We start from the raw sequence: 18,385 nt of genomic DNA, 5'->3' as shown, positions 1-18,385 counted from the left end.
GCATTTCTACTGCTGGGTATATACCCGAGAGAAATGGAAACACGTCCACACAAAAACTTTTACTTAAGTGTTCAAAACAGCCTTATTCATAACAGCCAAAGTATGGAAACAGCCAAATGTTTGTTGGCTGATGAATGAACAAAATGTGGTATGTCTGTGCAGTGGACCATTGTTCAGCAATGAAAAGGAATGGTTTACTTGCCACAACATGAATGAACCTTGAAAAGATTATGCTAAAATGCCACATATTAGAAGATTCCACTTACATGAAATGTCTACAGTAGGCAAATTCATAGAGACAGAAAGTAGACTAGTGATTATCTAGGGTAGGGGGAGGTACACTACTAAAAGATACAGAGTTTAGGGTGATAAAAATGTTCTAAAATTGATCATGGTGATGGTTGCACAGCTTTGTGACTGTGCTAAAAACCATTAACCTGTACACTTCCAATGGGTAGATTTTATATGAATTAGATCTCAACAAACCTGTTTAAAGAAAACACTAAAGAAGTATGCAACTTACAAATTTAGTTTACTGGAGGTAATTAGAATAATTATACCAAACATTGTATGGATATAGGAACAGTATAGTTTTTATGTTGCTGAATAGTCTGTTTTTTCTATTTAAATAATTGAACTAAAGATTGTGTAATTGAGGTCTTGCTTACATAATTATGAAACATTTATTCTCTGTTGAAATGTTTATATTTTTATGTTTTAGGAATGTTATGTTCATAACTTACTAAGAATTAGTGTGTATTTTCCAACCTTGAGGCATGAAATTCTAGAACTTGTTATTGAAAAGCTACTCAAGTTGGATGTAAGTATTTAATAATCTGGTTTTCTCCTTGATTTTCATTTATTAAGTATTTTAGTTATCATAGTATGTGCAATAATAGCAGCAATGGAAAAGAATCCACAATTCCACCTTTCGTTTATTTCTTTAAAGATTTCTTGAACTCCGTTGACATGCTGGGGGTTATAGATAGTCCCATCCCTTGTGGTTGGGGAACAAAGCGTTAAGTAGATAGTCATACAAATGTGAAAGTGTGTTTACATTTTGGTGAATGCTGTGAATGGAAACACATGCATTATAATAAGCTAGGAAATCTGATGCAGACCGGAGTCAGGAAGGCCTTCCTAAGGAAGTGGTGTTGAGATTCTTTATACCTTTTTCTAAAGAGGCCTGCAACAAGGTGCAGTGGGAGCGAAAGAAAGTGGTGGCTCCTAGTGACAGTGTGGAGAAAGGGTGAACTGGTCCTTGAGACTGGGTTGGAAGTGGAGAAGTAGGGGGTAGAGGAAAGGAGTCTTTCAAAGGTAGCTGCCTGTGGAATAGAATCTTGGTGTTGCCGTTAACCACAATAAGAAAAGTGAGGAGGAAGTTGGAAGATGAGTTCCGTTTTGGACAGATTGAGGTGCAGGTGGGGAGCCAGATGGCAAATACCATGCAGCTGTAGCTGCAGGTAGGGGACTGAGACCAAACCTGTGGAATGATGCAGTTTAGGACAGGAGAGGAAGTGCATTCGCAAGTCGGAGGAAAACCACGAGTGTGGATACCCAGGGAGGATCTGGAAGAAGGAAGGGTTTGGTCAGCAGCATGAGATATTGCTGATGTCTTTAAGGAGGCTGAGCAGAGCAAAAGCACTTGCATTTGATGATTAGGAGGTAGTCTGTTATCGTGTCACTGTAGGGGGGAGACTGCGTTTCAGGAGAGCATGGATGGTTAGGAAGTGGGGCTGTTAGAGACCTCGGTGAGGGTTGGTGTTGTAAAGAGGGGATAAGGTGAGAGGCATGTTTTAGGATTGGGGTAGCTTGAGGTGTGTGGACTGAGGAGATGTGAGTTGATGGTGGAGAGCAGTGACGTGCTGTAGGGGAGAAGGATGCAGTGAGGCAGGCCGAGGAGGAGCTGGAGGTTGGGCAGGCTGGCACATGGCTCACTTGGAGCTACACCGCTGGCCAACTGCATACGTAATCTTTGTACAATCTTTCTCTGATACATACTTAAGGAACATGTTAGAGTACGTTTAGAAGGAAGGTCATGCACTGATAGTAAGAAAGACATGATGTGAATAGTATGTTAAAGATTTTCAAAGCATTATATACTAAAATAAATATTCAATAATTCAAATAGGGCTTGCACTTCATCTTTTTTCTGCTCAGTTCATTGATGATATGCTTCTTATACAACATGTATGTGAGTGTCTTGTGCGTAGTAAGAGATGGAATAAATGTTCAATTTGTTGAAACTATCACAGTTCTTACAGATTTTATGTAAGTATGTAGTAAAAGGGGCTTAAATAATAATCTTTTATGGGCCAGCCTGGTGGCGTAGTGGTTAAGTTCATGCACTCCACTTCGGCGGCCCAGCATTCGCCAGTTTGAATTCTGGGCACAGACGTATGTACCACTCATCAAGACATGCTGTGGCAGCATCCCACATACAATAGAGGAAGATTGGTACAGATGTTCGGTCAGCAACAATCTTCCTCAAGCAAAAAGAGGAAGATTGGCAACAGATGTTAGCTCAGGGCCAATCTTCCTCACCAGGAAAAAAAAAATCTTGTAAATTCCTTCATAACTCAAATCAATTTAAGGTTTGCACTATAATCGTGTATTGTGTTATGGTGCTATATAGGTCGCTAATCTGGACACCTTTAAAGTTTGTTTATCAGATGAATTTCCAGTCCCCAAATAGCATAGTTGTATTTTAAATGCTTTTATTCTTTTTTTTCTCTTTGTTATAATGTAGGTGAATGCATCCCGGCAGGATATTGAAGATGCTGAGGAAACAGCAGCTCAAACTGGTAGTGGGACAGATGCCACAGAAGGACTGTTTAACATGGTCAGCATTTATTACTGAAAACAGACATCGACATATGCAGAGGGTGGAAGAGACAGCTAATGACTTCTCATCTTTTTCAAAGCTTTGGGTTAAAATAGTTCAGCAAATCTGAAATGATTTCTTAACTGAGTAGTTTGCTGCTTTGTTCCTTTCTGCCTAGTAGAGTTGGTTTATTTCCAAGGCTTTGAATTTGGGTTCGGTGAAGTATGTTTCACTTTTATTCTTAGAAGTTAAGATGTTTTCGTAAACCACATATTGTGTGTGAGGGAGTGACAAATAGGAGACCATACCAGTTTAGTTTCTGTATTTTACAAGTTGTATACCTTAACGCAGTATTTCTCTACCCGGGGCCATGTCTTAAGTTGGGTTCCCTGGGAGGAGAGCCCAAGATGGAAATCCAGGTGCCCTTGAGACAGAGGGTGTGAGGAAGCAGGAACGGGCAGGGGAAGGACTAAGCGGGAGTTTGGTGTCAGTTGGAAAGTAGCTACGGCCTGATCCTACCAGGGACTCTGGAGCATCAGTTGCGCCGTGAGTTGGAGTCGGTCCCAGCTTGAGCCCAGGGAGGTGGCCTCTTGTGACGCCTTGTTAGTCAGTCATTGGTTCTGGGGGTTGGGGCTGGTTGGAATGCAGGGGCAGTTCTGGCTCCTATTCTGCTGAGGGCAGTGCTCTGGACGAGAGGGGCAGCTGTGAGCTGTTGGGAGCCGACACAGCAGCTGGGGATGGGTACCCTGTCCTGGCCAGGGGGGCCTGGCACCAACAGTGCCCACCACCCTCTAAGGGGATCAGAATGCTGAGGCTGGGGCTCTCAGTCTCTGCTTTGAACTCCACAGGTGCTTCTGATTCACACCTTTGGTTGAGGCCCCTGCCTGGAAAGGCATCTGTGTATTCTCTTTGTTTTATCTTTTAAAGGAAATAATTACCTCTGAGAGTTTTCCCACCAAACTCCTTTTACTAAATTTTTAATGTCAGTTTTTACTTTTGTCTTCAAAGGATGAAGACGAAGAAGCTGAGCATGAAACAAAGGCTGATCCTGAAAGGCTTGATCAGATGGTGCATCCTGTAGCCGAGCGCCTGGACATCCTGCTGTCTCTGCTTCTGTCCTACATCAAGGATGTCTGCTATGTAGATGGTAACGCTCTATAAGCGTCACTGTGGCTTCTGTTTGTTGAACACCACAGTGCACCTGACTGTGCTGGGCATTTTCATACATCATCTAGTACTGAGAGAAACCCTGTAAAAATCACTACTTTGGGTCGAAGGAAAAAAAGGTTTGGAGAGATCAAGTTACTTGCCCATGTGGCAGCTCGGAAATGGCGGGACTGGGATTCAGGTTCAGTTGTTGGTGGAGTTTGGCCAGTTTTAGCCGGAGATCAAATGACGCTCAAGTTGTTCAAGACATTGAAGAAGGCGTAGTAGACGTTGACATGGTGCTGGGTGTTGTTACTGACTTTAGAGGGGCTTGGTCCTGTGGTTGTGCCAAGTCTTGGTACTGTAGTGAACAGATTGACGTGCTGCCCTCATGGGACTTCCGGTCTAGAGGCTTTGCCATGAAAACACAGATTTTTTTCCATTCACATTGCTAAGATTTAAAAATGGAACTCAGCCATTTAGAATAATAGAACTTAATTCTGAGTTGACTGTGTTACTATTTTAACTTTTTTGCTGTTATAAAAACACTACATGTTGATTAGAGAAAATTTGGAAATTACAGGAAAGGATAAAAAAGACAGTTGAAATGGCCACATTCCTCCTCTTCAGCAAATCATTATTAGCATTTTGATATGTTTTTTCTTTTCTGTTAGTATTACTGTGTGAGTATGGTTTTCAGTGGACTTGGGGGTCACACTATGCGTAGTGTTTCATATTCTTCCCCCTTCACCTATTGTGAACATTTTCTCCTACCATTTGCTTTTCTTCTAAAATAGTTGTTATTGATCATATGGATTTAACTGGTCTCATTTTTTTCCTCCCTTTTTTTGCCATTATAAATGGCAATGTAATGAACATCCTTGTGCACTCATCTTCAGTTATTTCCTTGTGGTAAATTCCTAGCAGTAGAATTAGTGGATCAAAGGGCTTCTGCTGCGTGAATTATAAAATTGTCCTTTAGAAGAGTTCCTGTTTATGGCATTACAGGTGAGGGCCTGCGTCCTGGCCAGTGCTGGATTATTATACTTAAAAAGTAAAATCTCTGCAAAATGAAAATGACATTTAATCCTATCTCAGTGGAGGATGTCGTTTCTTAATGGTATTTTTCTTTTTAAGAATTTGGTAAATGAAACTGGTAGCTTAAAAATAATGTATTTATAAAACTGAAGTGCCACATTTTCTCTGTAGGTAAGATTGATAACAACAAAACAAAGGATTTATATCGAGATCTCATAACCATTTTTGACAAACTCCTCTTGCCCACCCACGCCTCCTGCCACGTACAGTTTTTCATGTTTTACCTCTGTAGCTTTAAACTGGTGAGTATGTCGTTAACGTTAGCTTAGCCCATTTCGTTCTTGCCCACAACTTTCCCTTAAAAACTGGGAGCGGGGAGAGTATATCAGGGAGACCAGGAGGTCTTTCTTTTTCTTGAGCTCGTTTTACTAGTGCCCCTAATGAAATGCGTGTCCTTCTCAACTGGTGGAAGGAGCAGCGCCCATTGCTGCTGCCCATGGGCTCAGCCAGGCGCTCTGAGAACGTCATCCTGCGTTTGGTCCGCTAGGTGGTGCCCTTCCCTTTAATTCAGGCCTTTGTCTTAAAATCTCATATGGGATAGTTAACTGTTTATTTCCTTTATTTTCTCTCAGTTGATCCTAACTAGCCCAAACCAACTTTTTAATCCAGAGTTTTAAAACTTTAGGCTTTGGCTTTCTATTTTGAAAGAAAAAAAATGCAGAAGACTCTTCTCCTTTGCGATGATTTCTAGAACAGTCAGGCGTGTGTTGCTCGTGGGTAAGAAGGTTAGACTCCGTCTGCCCCAAAGTGTGTGTGACCAGCTTTGGAAAAGAGCTTCTTTGAGAAGTTGAAGGTTGTGTCCTTCGTTAAAAGCCTAGTCGGTTTTCCATGCTTAGCACAATTAGTCAAACACCACCCATGCTTTAATCTCTATTTCTGTTTCTGGTTAAGCTCAAAACGTGCAGTCAAAGACTGGAAGGACACTTTGCACTCAGAGGGGCTGCAGAAGGGGTTCCCGTGTGAGTGGATTATCCCTGGTTTCCGGTTCTGGCTCAGCCTCGGAATCACTTGCAGAGCTTTTAAAATAGGGGTTCCAAAGCCCTGTTACGAGCCTCCTGTGTTTGTGGGCGTGGTTTTGATGCTCTGCTAGTTTCAGCATCCATCGGATTATTTAACCGTGGGGGATGCCTTTTGTTTGTTTTTTTATTTTTATTTTTGAGGAAGATTAGCCCTGAGCTAACATCCATGCCCAACCTCCCCCACTTTGTATGTGGGATGCCTGCCACAGCATGGCTTGCCAAGTGGTGCCATGTCCACACCCAGGATCCAAACCTTCGAACCCTGGGCCACTGAAGCAGAACGTGCGAACTTAACTGCTGCGCCACTGGGCCGGCCCCCACCTTTTGTTTTTAATATTATTGTCTCAAGGTATTTTAAAAATAAGAACCAGGATAACTGTATTCATTATTTATCTAGCAGGAGAACTAAGATACTAGAACTTTCCCATATTGGTGGGTTAAAATCTTAGGAGGATTCTGGTAGCCAGGATATCTTAAGCATTAAAAAAGATCAGACCGACACCTTCTCTTTTTATAGGGATTTGCAGAAGCGTTTTTGGAACATCTCTGGAAAAAATTGCAAGATCCAAATAATCCTGCCATCATCAGGCAAGCTGCTGGAAATTATATTGGAAGCTTTTTGGCAAGAGCTAAATTTGTTCCTCTTATGTAAGTAACCTAATTTTTCAAGTGCTTTTTCATATCCTGCTTTAAAAAGATTATAGCATTGTCTCAAGTCAGAGAAGTATCTGCCTCATTTTTTTGGTCTGTCTTTAAAGTGAAAAAAATCTGTTCCCCTACCCTGTGCAAGATGTTTATATTTCCAAGAGGCAATTTCAGAATAATACGTCTCCCTTTTTAGATAGAAGACCTCACAGGCAAAGCTTTTGTCTTCTGTTTAGTTGCACTTGAACATGAAGATCTGTTTGTCTTCGTGGATAGTGTAGTGTTGTATACTCTTTTGGTTCTTTTTATAGGTTTGTCATTTTTCATTTGCATTCCGAATCAATTGTATCTGTTAAAGCTGAAGAAAAACCCTTTTAAAGGTAATAGAAAGATCTGTCTAGGAGGCCAGCTCTGGGCCTATTTCTTCGTGATCCATGAAGATCTCTTTGGGCAAGGATCTGTTAAAAACCCTTCCCCAGCAACTAAAAGCTGTCTGGCGGTTCTGTCCTAAATGGCTGACCGCAGGACTTCGTCAGATCCCCTTAGGAATGAAGTCAGCCAGACCGTCTTCTCTTGTGGGGTCTTGGTGCCTTGTTCTTTGGTCATATCCCCCTGAGAGGGCTGGGAGGCCATCAGAGAAGCTGAGGAGGAGAAACTGTCCTTCATCCCTTGGGACTTCAGGCATTCTTGGGGGCCACCTGTTCCTAGAAGGCCTGTGCGCCCCACTCTGTCATTGGTAGGCTGTCTGCCCACCCGCCCGTCTCTTTCCTTCCTCGCTTTGCTTCCGCTCTGTGCCCACGGGTAATATATAAAGAAGCCTGTGGACTGACTTTGCCTCATTTGTAGTGAGAGGCAGTTGTGTGTTTTTGTCACTCTAATTTTTTATGAAGCAAGTAAAATTGACTTGAATTTTTCTTTCCTCTAGCACGGTAAAGTCATGCCTAGATCTTTTGGTTAACTGGCTGCACATATACCTTAATAACCAGGATTCGGGAACAAAGGCGTTTTGTGATGTCGCTCTCCACGGACCATTTTATTCAGCCTGCCAAGCTGTGTTCTACACTTTTGTGTTTAGGCACAAGCAGCTTTTAAGTGGAAACCTGAAGGAAGGTCAGTGATGTGGGGTTGGTGGGTGTGAACTGGATTTTCCTTGAGTACAGGTTACCCTTTAGAATGGAGACTCATTACCTTTTTGAGAATTTGATGAAAACTATGGATTCAGAAAACTGCACGTGCACTCAAACTTACAAATACTTTCAAGCAGGTCATAGTCCCCTAAAAACCCCCCGAGCCTCCTATTTAACCTTGCTGGATTGGACTTTGAGAGCCTCCGCTTGGAAGGGTGGCATTTGAAAGTGTGAAGGTGCTCTTCAGAGGTGTGGCTGAGCACTGTGTGGTGCCAGCGCCGTCTGTGCTCAGAGCTCCCTGTGTGCCCTTTCTTGTCCTTGGAAGAGCCTGGTGAGGGCAGGTGTCATTCCCACTTTACAGATGATACCAAAGCACCGGGAAGTAATTTGTTGGCAAGATTAGAGACTGAAGCCAGGTGAGGATGACTCTAGAGCTTGTGATCCTAACACTTAGCTCCTTTCTCTAAAGTCTTGGGTTTATTTACCGGTTTTCAGTTTTGCTAGTTTCGCAGAGTTGTTTATAATTTACATCTACCAAAGGAAGCTTGTTTATTAGGTTAGTGTATTTTAGTTGAAGATAATCCCCAAGAACAGCCTCAGTTAAGTCAATTTAAATTGTTTATTTTCATGAGTAATTCAAATTTTCATGAAATAATTCAAAGGCTATTTCCTCTGAACCAGTGTTCTCAACCTCTGCACTGACATTTTGGGCTGGATAATCCTTTGTTTGGGGGGCTGTTCTGTGCATTGAAGGATGGTTAGCAGCATCCCTTACCCTCTACCCACCCTCTGTTGTGACAACTAAAACTGTCTCCAGACACTGCCTAGTGTCTTCTCAGGGTCAAAATCAGCACACCTCTACAGTGAAATTTGTATATGTTGCAATGTATGTATTTACTGTATCCCATATATTTCTAGAAAGATGTGGGGCTTAAAATTAGTTGTATGCACTGGTGGTAGGACAGGGTCTCATCACAAGATAAGTAAAGTCTCTGCTGTTCTTTGTATAAATGAAGGGTAAGAGTCTTGCTTGTTTAAAGAGGATACGTTTCTTGTAAGCATCCCATTTTTAGTCACGTTTATCAAAATGCACATCAGAGAATCTCCTTTTAAGAAAATATATTTAAAAAACAAATTATTCTGCTTTCCTCTTAAAATAAGTATGGTGTCTTTTACTAATACAGGAGAGAATTATATTTATTAGTTTCAGGACAGTTGTGTCTAATTTTTCCTTCTACCCCTATAGTTTCCTTGTAAAAAAAGTGAAATACAAACAACTAACGTGCACTTGACAAAGATGCTCGACTTCACTGATCATTTAAGACGTGCAAGTGTTCCTTGCATATAGACGTGTATAGCACGAATATATATTTGGAATTCAGGAAGGTGACACTCCACACCATACAGTTCCTGCCTCTAGGGAACGGGCGCTCCCTCTGTTGCCTGAGCTTCTTGATAATGATTTCATGAGCCTTAGCTGAAGTCAGATCATATGGCCTTGGTTCTTCTCTGTAAATTTAGCATATGCTGAGCTTACGTGTATCTGAATTCCAAATTCCTACCCAAGCTTATAGCCCACTAGGAGTGTGCACTTACTTCCTGGCCTTTAAGGAGAAAAAACTGTTGTCTTTAGAAAAGCTGGCTTAGTCACAAACGAATGCGGCTAAGTGACATTCTTCTGGCTCTGCGTTGTGTGACCACCTACTCATTTAAAGCATTTCTGCAAATAACTTTTTAAAATCTTTTTTAATGAGTGAAATAATCTGTGCTTTAAAAAGAGATCTTAGGCTGTTACGTTTGTACATTTTAAAAGTCCTTTGTTTTTTAATCAAAGGTTTGCGGTATCTTCAAAGTCTGAATTTTGAACGCATAGTAATGAGTCAGCTAAATCCTCTGAAGATTTGCCTGCCCTCCGTAGTTAACTTTTTCGCCGCAATCACAAGGTAGGTTATTTGTGCTTTATTGATGGAAGTTATTTAAAAGTAAATTTATGTTAATGTTAGTATTGTAGAATTCCATTAAATTTCTGTAATATTAATCAAGAAAATTAACAACAATAAAATGCTTAAAAACAAATAACTCAGTACTTGCAGGAAACACTGCATGAAGCTGTTGATTTTATCCTTTGGTGACACCGGAAATTGCTGTTACTTTTCATCCCAAGAGGGAGGCCTGGGGACATTGAAATTAAGTAAGGCAGCTAGTAAGCTGAGAGGTACAAACCAAAATGTTTATTAGGGTGACTCCTGTAATAGTAATAAAAATAGACCGGGCATGAGGTAACATCCAGCAATAGGAGACTGGTCTCATGAAGGACTGTGTGAGCTCAGACCTCGGAACTGCTGCAGATGCACGCTGTTTGCCGTGTCCTGGCGCTGCTCCCAGCACTTTACGTCAGATTCAGTCTTCACACAATCTTCTGACTGTATTATTAACCCCTGTGTATCAATGAGGAGATGGAGGCCCAGAGAGATTAAATGACTTGTGTGAGGTCATAGCTAGACTGTGGCGGAGCTAGGATTTGAATGCAGGCAGTCTGGCTCCTTCGTAGGCGTTTGCTGATTCTGTCTCATGTAGAAAATGAATTGGAGAACTTGGGCATTTAATCAGGATATTCAGGGTAGGGTCATAGCTTAAAATCTTCAACACATAAGTCTGTTCTATTAGATGACAAAAAGAATTCCTTTTTTATTCCTCAGTTCTCTTTAGACGGCTTGTTGCTCTCATTCAGCAACCTTATTTTTCCTTTGCTGGGCATCTAGTTCAAGGTAGTCGATCTCTCTTGAGATCTCAAAAATGATAATGAAGATTTAAGAAAAGGAATCAACAAGTTACAGCATTTAGTGAGTGGAAGGTTCCAGCACATTGCTGGCGGTTAGGAAGCAGCTGGAAGACAAAGGATGGATAAAGCAAAGAAGAGACCGCTGCCCCCTGGAATATTCTTTATAATATTTGGGGTTTTTTTTTAAAGATTTTATTTTTTTCCTTTTTCTCCCCAAAGCCCCCCCAGTACATAGTTGTATATTCTTCATTGTGGGTCCTTCTAGTTGTGGCATGTGGGACGCTGCCTCAGCGTGGTTTGATGAGCAGTGCCATGTCTGCGCCCAGGATTCGAACCAACGAAACACTGGGCCGCCTGCAGTGGAGCGCGTGAACTTAACCACTCGGCCACGGGGCCAGCCCCTGAAATATCCTTGGGGCGGGAGAAGAGGGCTGCAGCTGATGGGCAGAATGGTCAGAGAGGCTGTAGGTTTGCGGTTGGTGTAGCAGCGGAGGTTAGCAGTAAGATCTGAGGCTCGGAGCAAGAGATGGAAGTCAAGTCTGTGCCAGGGAATTCCTGTATCATTCTGTAGCTGCTGCTTTTGCTTATTTAATGGTTACGAAAGTTGTACTGACTCATACAGCTGGATTTTGATTTTAACTGCCACGCAATGTTTAATTTCTTTTTTTTTTTTTGGTCTATTCTTTTTTGGGATTGAAGCTGTGATAGTTTTTCAGTAGTGGGAACATTGTCGTATGTGTGTCCTGGTGTGTGTACAGGCACATGCTCCTTGTGACATACCCAGAAGTGCTGTTGCTGGGTCGTGGGAGATGCAGCCCTTCAATTTTGGCAGATAGTGCAAACTGTTCTCCAGTTTGGTTTTGCCAGTTTACCCTCCTGGCAGGAGTAAGGAGTCAAATGTGATCCTTGGCTAATGGAACAAAGAGAGACATATGTTGCTTAAAATGGCAATAGTGACCTGAGACCCTGAGAATAAATCGCTGCAGGAATACTATGGGAGGGAGGGTGGAAGGTAGAGAGTCGGCAGAAGTGAGCTACATCCTCGTCTCAAAGAAGTGGTCCCCTGAATGATTTTTAAGGTCATTAAGTCATATGGAGGGACGTAACCACCAGAAAAATGATAGCATGGTCCTGTTGTTTTTTGCTATGAGTTCTTCTGTCTGTTTAACTCTTCACTCACTATGCCTGTTGCTTTCTGTACCGTTTGCTGAGACCGTGACTCAGTCAGCCCCTTGTCCCTCCCGCAGTGCAGTCCTCATTCCAGCAGCTGTCTCTCCATCAACAGCCACTGTTCTCTCTCAGTAAATCCTTTTCACTAACCCACTAATTCTCTTACAAACAGTGAAAATAAAGAAGTAAAGACAGCTGTATGATTTTGCAAAGTGAAAGAGTTGTACCTTGAACACATTTTTAGTGAGCCTATTAATCCAAGCTCATGTTCATATTCTTAGAGTGATGGCCACATTTTCTTTCTCCTTAGCGAACTTGTACATTGTAGGCCCAGAGAACTCTACCCACCCTAAAAACATTACTTTCTGCTTTATGTTCTTTTTCCTTGTGCTTGTCGTGTCTGGCTGTATCTGTGTGGTCAGTGTAGTTGGCACCCGTGAGCGGGCACGTCCATGCAGAGCAATCCCGCATGTTAACACCTGCATCCCTGTTGGTTTTGCTGTCCTGCAGTAAGTACCAGCTGGTCTTCTGCTACACCATCATCGAGAGGAACAATCGCCAGATGCTGCCGGTCGTCAGGAGCACAGCTGGAGGGGACTCGGTGCACACCTGCACAAACCCACTCGACACCTTCTTCCCCTTCGATCCTTGTGTGCTTAAGAGGTGGGTGCTCTGAGACACTTGGCCTTTCGGTGGCGAATTTAAATGTGATGTGTATTTGCTTTTGCCAAGATGGGAGTTTAGGATTTCCTTGTCATGAGTGGCCCTTCCTGGCCGTTTAGTAGAGTCTCACGATCTTGCATGTTTCACAAGCTGAAAGTAGAGAATTCCTGTTCGAGGCTCCCGAGCGTCCGAGGTGCACTGGGGTTTGCACATCTTTACTTCAGTGGGAACCCAGATGGATACCAAGTGTTTTTCATTTTTCCTTAAACCTGTTGGTTTAAACATACAAGGGCAAGTGGGTAGAGGTGCCTGAATGGGAAGGATGCTGCCATTTCTTGGCTCATGAATTTCTGCCAAGTGACTTGTTCCTTCCTCTAGAGACCACACCCATACTGTTGCATAGGATAAACAAAAACCAAGTGGTTTATCTGGGTGGGTAATTCTGAAGAACCGCCAGCCCAGTCTCAGTGTTGCATTCGTATAGGGTTTTGCTCATTACACTTCCTCACTAGCAACACAGCAGTTTGGGATTATCTGATCCCCCAAGTCTTGGGTGACTAAAACCAGATTGGTCTTTTTTCCCATACTTGTTTTTAGTAAATTGCTGTAGGAATATAAAAAAGGAAGATCCAGAATAATCTACTTTTGCTTTTATTTGGACATGTTATAACTCATTGTCATCTTTGCACAGTTGAGGAATAATTTCACTTGAACATGAAAAGATGAGAAGTAGTAGGTGTAACAGTCCACCACTATGAGCGATGAACTCTTACAACAAAGAGTGAGCCACTTAATTACAGGACTTACATAATGGATTTTGTGATGCTTATTTGAGCCATTGCTTTCACTTCTTCGTTTTGGGTAATGGGTCTTATGAGAAAAGAGCTAAATATGTTCTGACCTTTGCTGCAGAGTTACCTTGATTTTGAAATGTGATCTTTGTTGACAGGTCCAAGAAATTCATTGATCCTATTTATCAGATATGGGAAGACGTGAGTGCAGAAGAGCTTCAAGAGTTTAAGAAACCCATTAAAAAGGTAAATTTGTGACTGAGCACACTTCCTAAGAATCTCTTCTGTGGTTGTGGATCACAGTAAAATAGTAAATGCAGTGTTACACTTAAAAACCTGTACGTGGCATTCATTCTGTCTTTACAGAATTCCCAGCTCAGGTTATTACGTTCTTCTTACAAAAGGAGGTTTTCTGTTTCTGTTTTTTTTTTGCTGAGGAAGATTAACCCTGAGCTAACATCTGTGCTGATCTTCCTCTAGTTTGTATGTAGGTTGCTGCTACAGCTTGGTCACTGATGAGTGGTGTAGGTCTACACCCGGGAACTGAACCCGGGCCGCCTCAGCAGAGTGCACCGAACTTAACCACTAGGCCACAGGGCTGGCCTTGAGTTTTAGTTTTTTTCGTGAATTGTTTAAACCAGACATACCCATGCTGACTTCGGGAAGTGAAGGTTAGTTAAAAATCAGCTCAATAAGTTTAGATCTTCACTGCTGGATCATTACCACCAAGTAACTCTCTCAAATTTCCTTGTCCTAGAAGTTAGTGTTGATGTTGTAGATCTCCATGAATTGGTGGTAAAGATGCGGGTCCTTAGCGCACCCTCCAAGGGCGCTTCAGGTGGAGCTCAGGCAGCTCCAAAAAAATGTTTTTTACCAAAAAAAATGTATTTATTACCAAAAAATAAAATCAGAATCCAATAATAAAAAATGTCACTGTCATTTCTTTGTGGCACATTTATTTCCACAATAGATGTCAGTGTTAATGTGCCTGTCTTTTTTCATAAGTAATCATTGGAAAACTCATGTTTTCCTTTATATCTTGCGTTTGGGGAGCGTCACACATTCATTCGTTCATTCACACTGTGTTACATAGAAGGGTTATAACATGAGCAAGAATGACATTTCTTGTTACCTGCCTTCTTTGATCTTAAAATCTTAAAAAATCAGACTTTAAACAAATAGTTGTAACGTGTCATCAGCAATTGTGTAGGTGGCTCATAAAAAGAAGTGGGCATCAGAGGGAGCTTTCGAAATTAAGGTGATTTCTTCACCTTCATCCAGAAGTAGCACATTCCTGAGGAAGGGAATTCTTGAAAGGTTTTCAAACCCCCACTTGTGATCTTATTAATAATCTCTGTTCTTTATGCAGGAGACGGTGGAAGATGAAGATGATGATTTTTTGAAAGGTGAAGTTGGGATTACACCGAGCTCCTTCGACACACATTTCCGAAGTCCGTCAAGTAGTGTGGGCTCCCCACCTGTCTTATACCTGCCGGACCAGTCCCCGCTGATCGCGAGGGTCTGTGATTGAGGCATACCTCCCTCCCCGTCGTGCCCTTCAGGCCCAGGGGTCGTGCTGTTGGAGCGCTGTGTTGAACGAGAGCGAGGGCGTGCCTCAGGCATCTTCCTTTCAACTTAGACCTGCTCTCGTGCCTGAACAGATGTTTCTTTCTCTTTTTTGCTCCTGTGCAGACAACAGGAAAGACTGAATATCATGTGCAATGTTTTACAGCGGATGATAAATGTCAGAGGCTCGGCTTCTTTATTTACTGTATACTCTTGTGTGTGTTACAGCTTTTTGACATCATTGTTGTGAAATTTCTATCGGCAACAGTCTATTTTAACAGATTGCATTTTTAACGTGGGCTTTTGTCAGAGCCATATTCACTGGACTTTGTTGATATGATTTCTTTTGAGTGAAAAACCCTCTAGGACACTATTTAAAGTTTTTCGAATGAGTTTATTTTGGGTACATTGTTTACCCTGTGCTGTGACTGTCTATGTGTGTGGGGATTTCAGTGGTGGAGTGCAGAGAAGATTGGAGGATCGTGGGGAGATGGCCAGAGCTGGTCCCGGATGCTGAAGGTCGGAGCTGGCACTGAAGGAGATCTCCAGGGACTTCAGAGACCAGTAAAAGCCTGGAGGGAGGAGAGAGAGGATTTAGGGAAACAAAATCAGACAAATCATCACTTGTGAGTGTAAAAATGGATTTAAAAGACAAGTGGAATTCCAGGTGAATGTAATTCACACTGACCCAGAAGGGGGTTGGACTTCTGTAAAAAACAGCATACGGCCTTTCCCCTGAGGCTCCTGAGAGTGCTGTGAGAGTGGGTACTGCTCGTCTGCAGTGGAATGCTGCACTGGGTTTTTTCTTTTTTAAAACCAGTTGGTCGTTTTGAGAACTGCTTTGTCCAAACGGGAGGTGAGGGGAATTTTAGGTTATTTGGTGGAATGGTTTTGCTGGCAATAGTAGGCCGAGGCTGCAGCTGTCGTCTCTGTCTGCTGGCTGTCCGTGTCATGATTTCAGCCAGTGAAATGCTCGCGGCGAGGCTCTTTTTGTATTTTTATAACCAAACACAGAGAGGAGTCTAAACAACCTCGCTTTATCACATTTGTGCAAGCACTGCTAGAGTCTTTTGAAGCTCATGTGTATTTTAGTTTCATTCCTTACTTGGGTACTTTTTTGTTACTCGTGAAAATGGACATCCTTCAACATATTTATGCCATTTTTCCTATTCTTTATTTAAAGGCAAGCAGTATTTTCTTGATCCTAAGTATTTTGTAATGAAATATTTTCTCTTTCCCAGGACTTTGTATGCTCCTGTGTGGTTATATTGGTGGCAATGTAGAGGTTGAATTTCAGTCTGCAAAGATGTTTTTTGAAAATCGAAATTTTATTGCATTAAAAAGTTTTGGATATTGATGATTTTCTTTTGCTGACTTGGTGAAAAGTCATTTTAGAACCTTTAGGTTCTTTGTTTTTTTAACTGTTGACAAAAAGGTGGGATTGTTGTACATTGGATAAAATGAGTAACTGAAAAACGTGTCCATAGGAGTTAATGGTAAGTGGGGTCTCTGTGGGTTGGGAAGTAGTTTTAATGTAGAAGGATGTATTTACAAATAAGTCTTTAATTTCAAAGGAATTTGAGGGGAAAAATATCCATTGTGAAAATAAAACAATGACATGGTTAATCTGGAACTATTGGTCTTATGCCAGTAAAGGGAGTTACAATAAAGAGGCTTCTCACATAGATGGCCTTTTGATTTCTGTGTGGTTTTTACCGATCCACTGTGTTAAAGCACTGTATTGCAACAGAAAACTGCAGCTGAGACTTGACTACGAAAGAGGCGAAAACCTTGCCAGGTTGATAGCAACTGCTCGAAACTGAATTGCTTGTTGGTGATGAGAACAGCTTCCAGGTGCGTATGAGGCGTCAGGACCCTCCTCGATCACACCCTGCCGAGAGCGACTGAGGCTTGAACTGGGCCAAGGAAAACAAACGCTTCTTCAAAAAACTGTACGTGCTTACTGGCCCAGTGGCGTAGTGGTTAGATTCATGCGCTCTGCTTCAGCAGCCGGGGTTCACAGGTTCGGACCCTGGGCACGGACCTACACTCTGCTCATCAAGCCATGCTGTGGTGGCATCCTGCTCATTAAGCCATGCTGTGGCGGCATCCCACATAAAATAGAGGAAGATTGGCCACAGGTGTTAGCACAGCGACAGTCTTCCTCAAGCGAAAAGAGAAAGATTGGCAACATGTTAGCAACAGTCTTCCTCAGAAAAAAGTACGTGCTTGAAGGAATATCTTTTGGGGGGGGGGGGCGTAAATTGTGAAATCTCCTTGGGAATTATATGAAAACAAAAGATTTTCTATCCCTCTTACCGAAAAGCAGACTTTCAATTGGGGTAGGAGTTGCAGGGTCCATCCTCGTGTCTGCTGTCGTCGGGTCTTCCTTAATGTGAAGTGGCTAATTTACACAAATGTGAAAAGATGAATGACTTACAAAGTATCACGGGTGTCAGACCTGGCTTCTCTTTCTAACTGGCTGTGTGACCTTGAGCAAGCTGCCTAGCCTCCCTCTGAGCTCCACTTTAACTGAGCTGTAAAGTGGAAATAACTAATACCTACTTTAGGAGTGTGAGGATTCGGTGAAAACCCGTGTCAAGTCCGTTATTAGCTGTTTGGCCACTTTGTGAGAAAGGCCAGGTAAGCAGGAAGCACTTTTATGGAAAGGTCTTCTCAAGGCAAAGACAACTTCCGTTTCAGCCACGTGACCTCTTTGGTACCAGCTTCAGGGAAGAGGAAGGGCCGGAGTGCTGCCCCTGCCAGGCGTCGTTCCTTACGGGCTCGTAACCCCTGCTGCGTCGTGGAATCCCCCCGGGACGTCGAAAAGCGTGAGAGGAGGTGGACTTCAGAGGATGGCGTTCTAATAGTTTTGCTCTGTGAGGCGACTCCCCCATCTCAGTACTATGTCTTTTGTAGAATTACTTTTTGCTAATGTATCTCGGAGTCGGATCTATTTGAGTATATTTCCAAGGCGCAGGATAGAGAGCCCCGAGGTGGGAAGCCTCGCACCGGGTACCTGTCCTCAGTGGGGACTGGACTGTCTTACTGATCTTCACTGCCGGGGTTTTCATCCCGTCTCTGAGTGCCTGCTGGAAGCCCAGTACCAAGTGCTATTGATTTCTAAATGTGCGGGGCTAGCAAAGTTTGGGCTCTATTTTCCCAGTTTAAGACGGTTTACGTTTATTATTCATCGGATACAGACCTATGGAGCGGCACAGCAGGTTCCAAAACTGGGAAGGTAGAGCCATGTTCTGAACCGAGGCGGTCAGACCCCAGAGCCCGCGCTCCTGCCAGGTCGGCGGATCTGCGGACTGAGCTAGGCGCTGAGCACCTAGGCTTTCGCGGTCGGCGCAGCTGCCCTCCCTCCCTTCATCCCCACGCTTTTGGGACTACATGTCCCAGCGGCCCTCGCGGGGAGGCTGGCAGCCGGCCACGCCCCCGCAATTGGAATACATTTCCCATGGGGGATTGCGGCCCCGCCCTAGATTTCCTCAGCCTGTCTGGGCTGCCCCGCCTCCGTCGGACTCCAATTCCCGGCGGCGCCCGCGGCG

The 18,385-nt window shown here is 43.0% G+C and overlaps 1 protein-coding gene across 1 annotated transcript in view; it reads left to right on the top strand.

The window, feature by feature from the left end:
• RRN3 (RRN3 homolog, RNA polymerase I transcription factor) overlaps positions 1-16,518 on the top strand; it is a 28,922-nt gene extending 12,404 nt beyond the window's left edge. Inside the window, exons 9-18 of the mRNA XM_014866323.3 lie at positions 722-820; positions 2,750-2,842; positions 3,833-3,971; positions 5,180-5,310; positions 6,605-6,735; positions 7,658-7,842; positions 9,694-9,802; positions 12,322-12,474; positions 13,424-13,511; positions 14,635-16,518. Coding sequence (XP_014721809.1) covers positions 722-820; positions 2,750-2,842; positions 3,833-3,971; positions 5,180-5,310; positions 6,605-6,735; positions 7,658-7,842; positions 9,694-9,802; positions 12,322-12,474; positions 13,424-13,511; positions 14,635-14,796 — 1,290 coding nt within the window. The 3' untranslated portion in view covers positions 14,797-16,518. The remainder of the gene's footprint in view (positions 1-721; positions 821-2,749; positions 2,843-3,832; positions 3,972-5,179; positions 5,311-6,604; positions 6,736-7,657; positions 7,843-9,693; positions 9,803-12,321; positions 12,475-13,423; positions 13,512-14,634) is intronic.
• The last annotated feature ends 1,867 nt before the right edge of the window (positions 16,519-18,385 follow it).

Source organism: Equus asinus, chromosome 14 (genome assembly GCF_041296235.1).
Source record: "Equus asinus isolate D_3611 breed Donkey chromosome 14, EquAss-T2T_v2, whole genome shotgun sequence".
Classification (NCBI taxonomy): domain Eukaryota; kingdom Metazoa; phylum Chordata; class Mammalia; order Perissodactyla; family Equidae; genus Equus; species Equus asinus.
This window is presented reverse-complemented; position numbering and strand designations above follow the sequence as displayed.